This window comes from Neoarius graeffei, chromosome 13 (assembly GCF_027579695.1).
Source record: "Neoarius graeffei isolate fNeoGra1 chromosome 13, fNeoGra1.pri, whole genome shotgun sequence".
NCBI classification, from domain to species: domain Eukaryota; kingdom Metazoa; phylum Chordata; class Actinopteri; order Siluriformes; family Ariidae; genus Neoarius; species Neoarius graeffei.
The window spans coordinates 80,197,512-80,203,789 of NC_083581.1; the positions used below are offsets into that span (position 1 = coordinate 80,197,512).

Consider the following 6,278-nt stretch of genomic DNA (forward strand, 5'->3'; position numbering starts at 1 on the left):
GCGTGCACACAGCAACGCCAATACACGATTCGCGTGCACATAGCAACGCCAATACACGGATATGCTCGGCTCCACAGGCATCCTGCGCTCCAAATCACTCCGCCCTGAACAGCGAGTGCCCTCTGGAGGGTGCGCACTCCGGCCCTGCGCAGCTCACACAGCGCGCGAGTGAAGTGAACAAGCTGTGATTCGGGACTGAGCCGCTGTGTGTGTGATCTCAGTGCATATCACTTACCACTCGCAAGTGGAAGGATGGCAAGCCTAAAGACAATCATAACTACACAATGGGCAGTATTTGCATCAGTATTTGCAGTATTTTCATACTTTTATACTCTTTAATGAAAGGCGATACAAGGTGGAAGTCCGCGCCGTTTTTCAGCAGTCGCGTCACATGACCAACGCCAGCGAATCAGGAAGGTGGATGTCACAGTGACGTTGTCCAATGACGACGTCAGCTAGAGCTCAGCACAGCGTATCCGCGTATCTCAATGTTTACACAGCACCGGACCAGACACGATCTGGATTGAATACGTGGACGCTGGCGGATTCCCGTTTCCCGGCGTTTTAATGTAAACGGACAGTGCATCCGTGAAGAAAACGAGACAGATACGGTCTAATGTAAACTTGGCCTTACAGAAAACGTTTGACCTCTGTCATTGCCAACAAAGGGTATATATAAAGTATTGAGATGAACTTTTGTTATTGACCAAATACTTATTTTCCACCATAATTTGCAAATAAATTCTTTAAAAATCAGACAATGTGATTTTTTTTCCTCATTCTGTCTCTCATAGTTGAAGTGTACCTATGATGAAAATTACAGGCCTCTCTCATCTTTTTAAGTGGGAGAACTTGCACAACTGGTGACTGACTAAATACTTTTTTGCCCCGCTGTAAAATCACTCTTTACAACCGTGGTGAGCAGAAAAGCATCTCAGCATGCAACAGCAGCAGGCGTTCTTCATCTGACTCACTCTCATACAGTTTATAAACAGGTTTTTCAATAAGAGGAAGCTGAAGGACTCACCGCCTCCCGTAATCCATGATCAGCACCGGGATGGGGTCAGCGGCTCCTGTCACACACAACACACAGAGCACTGGGGTTAGGAAGCCGGTTGTGCCTCAGCACTGCGCGGTTCTGCACGCTGACTGATCACCAGGTGGCCAGCAGGAATCAAACCCAGCACACCAGCACTGCTCCAGGCTCTTCACACCAGCACTGCTCCAGGCTCTTCACCCAGCACTGCTCCAGGCTCTTCACACCAGCACTGCTCCAGGCTCTTCACACCAGCACTGCTCCAGGCTCTTCACACCAGCACTGCTCCAGGCTCTTCACACCAGCACTGCTCCAGGCTCTTCACCCAGCACTGCTCCAGGCTCTTCACACCAGCACTGCTCCAGGCTCTTCACCCAGCACTGCTCCAGGCTCTTCACACCAGCACTGCTCCAGGCTCTTCACCCAGCACTGCTCCAGGCTCTTCACACCAGCACTGCTCCAGGCTCTTCACACCAGCACTGCTCCAGGCTCTTCACACCAGCACTGCTCCAGGCTCTTCACACCAGCACTGCTCCAGGCTCTTCACACCAGCACTGCTCCAGGCTCTTCACCCAGCACTGCTCCAGGCTCTTCACACCAGCACTGCTCCAGGCTCTTCACACCAGCACTGCTCCAGGCTCTTCACACCAGCACTGCTCCAGGCTCTTCACCCAGCACTGCTCCAGGCTCTTCACACCAGCACTGCTCCAGGCTCTTCACCCAGCACTGCTCCAGGCTCTTCACACCAGCACTGCTCCAGGCTCTTCACCCAGCACTGCTCCAGGCTCTTCACACCCAGCACTGCTCCAGGCTCTTCACCCAGCACTGCTCCAGGCTCTTCACCCAGCACTGCTCCAGGCTCTTCACACCCAGCACTGCTCCAGGCTCTTCACACCAGATCAATCTGCCAAGTATTACACTATTATAGGCAGTATTACACTTCTACAGCTTATTAAGTAAAAAATAATAATAAAAATGACTGACACTTTTCCTTTATCTATTTATAGTTCCACTGCTGTTGTGGACCATCTGGGAAAGCAGTGAGTTCCTGTTCTGTGAGGAAGCGGCAGCAGTTCATGCTTCTCTCTCAAACACACACTTTAAGTTAAAATTAAAGAAATAAACCCAGGTAGGAAAGTTAGTTAGTTAGTGAGCCAATAAGATGAAACTAGATTAGAGTTAGTTGTTCGGCTCGTTACACTGCCAACTTCACGGGCTGTAAATGTCTCTGAGGAGCAGAGTTTCCCTCAGGCCGCGTCACCGCGCTAACATTACCTCAGGCTAATGCTAACACACAGCAACACAACTACTGTACTGCCCACAGTTAGCAGTCTGGGTAGCGCTAACTAACTAAACTAACGAAACTAACTAACATAAGAGCAGCTGAATTTGCTAATAAAAGTTCAGCTTTAAATGTGAAGACGGCTAGCTAGCTAAGCATTAGCATATTAGCATTAGCCTACCTAGCAACGCACCTATGGTCGTGTATACAGCTTGTTTTTAGCATGTTAGCTTCACCAGCCAGCTAAATATCCACACAAAGGTCAAATATGACGTAAAGGTAGAAAATGTCCTTGCTAATCGCTTCTGGTATTTAATTTCTTACCGTTATTCAATAAAACTGTGAATATTTAGATGTTTCTGAGATTCCGCGCTCAGTGTAGCCGCGCTACTGTAGCTAACTCAGAGTTGCCAGATTTCCACCAAATCCCACCTCAGCACCACCTCGGCGTCGCGCTGGGACAGGAAATTCATCACCGCTGATGTGTTGCGATGAAGCTGAGTCACCGTTACCGTTTCACAGGTGATTATTTCCCTATAACAGCACGCCTAAAAGTGTTTATTCCTCTTATATCACAGCACTTGTCCACTGATTAGTTTTTTTTATTTTTTGGTTTTCACTTTTAAAAGATGGATCCACTCTGAGAAGCAGCCTTTATGTCAGGCCAGTTTATTCCGACCGCGCTTTTAACTATAGACAGTGTCGCAAAGCAGCTTTACAGAATTTGAATGACTTTTAAGTTATTCATTCAAGTTATTTGCCACATGCACAGAGAAATTCATCCCCTGCATTTAACCCATCTGAAGCCGTGAACACACACACACACACACACACACACACCCAGAGCAGCGGGCAGCCACGCTGCAGCACCTGAGGAGCAGTTGGAGGTGAGGTACATCGCTCAAGGGCACTTCAGCCCAAGGCTGCCTCATGTTATACTGACCTGCATGTCTTTGGACTGTGGAGGAAACCCACGCAGACACGGGGAGAACATGCAAACTCCACACAGAAAGGCCCTCGCCGGCCCCGGGGCTCGAACCCGGACCTTCTTGCTGTGAGGCGACAGTGCTAACCACTACACCACTGTGCTGCCCAAAAATTCTGAAATCCACAGAAGAAAGAAAAAAAAAAAACAGATAAAACACACAAACACCTTTCAATCAAACCAGAAACAAAAACACATCGGCTCAGTTTCATACATATCACACCAAAAGTTAGAATAATAACGTGCAGTCTGTCCTGCAGCAAAACGGCTGAGGCATCAGGCTCCGAGTAATTCAAATTGGGTTCACAAACTTTATAAAATTGATCTAACTTTGAAAGTAATACACATGTAAGGGCCCGGCACGGTGGTGTAGTGGTTAGCACTGTCACCTCACAGCAAGAAGGTCCTGGGTTCGAGCCCCGTGGCCGGCGAGGGCCTTTCTGTGCGGAGTTTGCATGTTCTCCCCGTGTCCGCGTGGGTTTCCTCCGGGTGCTCCGGTTTCCCCCACAGTCCAAAGACATGCAGGTTAGGTTAACTGGTGACTCTAAATTGAGCGTAGGTGTGAATGTGAGTGTGAATGGTTGTCTGTGTCTATGTGTCAGCCCTGTGATGACCTGGCGACTTGTCCAGGGTGAACCCCGCCTTTCGCCCGTAGTCAGCTGGGATAGGATCCAGCTCGCCTGCGACCCTGTAGAACAGGATAAAGCGGCTACAGATAATGAGATGAGATTAAGATGCTGCATTTTGAACCATGCAGAAGGGGCTTGGTTTTACACTTTCAGATGGGTCTTGATGACGTGTCAGTTTCAGCCTCAAGCCTTTGCAGCAAGTGAAGCACAAAAAGATCATCTGTACACAGGATAATACAGAACAGAGGAGTGAGAAGGCCAGAGAATATGATTTACAACGACTTATCATTAAACCATTCCTCGTTTAACCAAGTCCTCGTCTTTGGTTAATGGGGGTGGGGTCATCCTGGAGGAGACCACGCCCATCATGAGAGAAATGTTTCATCGCAGGATAAAGGTGATCACTCAGAAGAACTGCAGTATTGATTTCCAGTGACAAGTACAGACAAACCATGACAGCAAAAATAAATGCCCCCTTGTATATCTTAAGCTTTACCTGAATATAAAGCTGAAAGAAATTAATAAAAACAACAGAAACAACAGGCAAAAAAATGCCATTTGGATTTAAGTAAGCGAATACATAAGAGCCTTTGATTGGATAATTACTGCAGTGATTGTGTTTCAAATCTTTTAACCCGAACTGATGCAGTGAGTCGCTTCTCATTTCTTAAACAAACATGTTGGAAGTTGTATCCCGTGCTCATGGAAAAGATGTTCCTGTGTTTCAGAAGGTCAAATTATTGGCCTGGATCAAGCAAACAAAACAACTAAGGAGATCTGAACTGAAATTACTGGAATTGGGTTAAGGACTGTCCAACACAATATTAAACCCTGGAAGGAGAGTGATGAACCGTCAACTTTGTGGAAAAAATGTGGTTGGAAAAACCTCCTGACTGAGCATGATCAGAGATCACTTAAATACTTGGGGAAGTTGAATTGTTAAAAAAAATTGACAGTAGAACTCACGGCTGTGTTTAATAGTGAAATTAAGATAATTTCCACTCGCAGTGGGATGAGAACTCACAGGATTGGGACTAAACCACTGTGTGTCTGTAAGAAACCCACTCGTTAGTGAGACTAATCAGGAGAAAAGGCTTCAGTTTGCTCGGGAGCATAAAGACTGGACTCTGGAGCGATGGAGAAAGGTCATGTGGTCTGATGAGTCCAGACTGACCCTGTTCCTGAGTGATGGGCGTGTCAGGGTAAGAAGGGAAGCTCATGAAGCTCCGCCCCATTGTGCACAGTGTCCACTGTACAAGCCTCTGGAGGCAGTGTGATGATCTGGGGTTGGTTCAGTTGGTCAGGTCGAGACTCAGCAACATTAAAATGAAGTCAGCTGACGACCTGAATGTACTGAATGACCACGTCATCATCACATCAATGGAGTTTTTCTTCTCTGATGGCACGGGAATAAAATTAAGGCTCAGATTGTGACAGAGTAAGACAGTTTCTTTATATTAGTTTGTCTATATTAGTGTCAGTTTTCCTTTTTGTGTATCTGTGTGCTATTTATGTGCATCTGTACCTGACTGTAAGACAAGTTTCCCTTTGGGACAATAAATTTAAACTGAACTGAACTGAGAGTGGTTCAGGGAGCATGAGGAATCATCTTACACACCACAGAGTCCCGACCTTAACCCCATGGAGAGTCTTTGGGATGCTGGAGACTTTATGCAGTGGTTCGACTCCCATCATCAACACAAGATCTCGGGGAAAAATTAATACAACTCTGGACTGAAATAAATGTTGTGACGTTGCATAAGTTTATCGAAACAATGCCACGGCGAATGCGTGCTGTAATGAAAACTAAAGGCGTAGCAATAAAATATTAGAGCTTGACCTATTTTTTGTAGTAAATAAATAGAAGAGAGTGATAACCCAGTTTATTCTCTCTACATTCACTGGATCTGAGCAATCGTGCGCTCTGATTGGCTACTCTACTACTAGGATATCAGCTCATATACCGTGAGTAGAGAAAAACAGAATGGTAGCACATTACTGAACCAACCAAGGACGAAATAAAAACTCTACTTGAACCCCCCCCAAAAAAAGGGAAAAAATAGTATTTGATGGTAAGAACGAATCTTTTTTTCATTAATTATCATTCTAGCATTTTTACAAATTGTTCCTGTCATTTCGCGGGTTTGTTTACATTCTAAGCGGAAATGATTTTGTCGGACGTTTTGTAGGAAGTTTTTATTTATCGAATTTGCAAAAAATAAAAATGCTGTTCCTCAAAATCCAGTGAATGTGGAGAGAATAAAACAGCCATTCCACTCAGTCTTGGTGCTACGCGCCTCGTCGCTGATCAGCTCATGTACAACTCGGTTTCGTGGAATAACTGTT

At 46.0% G+C, this 6,278-nt stretch overlaps 1 protein-coding gene across 4 annotated transcripts in view; it reads right to left on the reverse strand.

Annotated features, from left to right (window-relative positions):
• The window catches only part of rbm10 (RNA binding motif protein 10), a 42,795-nt gene extending 40,035 nt beyond the window's left edge, over positions 1 to 2,760 (reverse strand). For 2 of the 4 annotated variants that reach the window (XM_060938610.1, XM_060938608.1), the window contains exons 1-2: positions 2,643 to 2,760; positions 1,028 to 1,940 (exon numbers count right to left, since the gene is read on the reverse strand). In XM_060938610.1, coding sequence (XP_060794593.1) covers positions 1,028 to 1,044 — 17 coding nt within the window. In that variant the 5' untranslated portion in view covers positions 1,045 to 1,940; positions 2,643 to 2,760. Of the gene's footprint in view, positions 1 to 1,027; positions 1,941 to 2,020; positions 2,090 to 2,642 lie in introns of all 4 variants that reach the window. The other 2 variants (XM_060938609.1, XM_060938611.1) reach the window with 2 other exon arrangements.
• Positions 2,761 to 6,278: the final 3,518 nt, after the last annotated feature.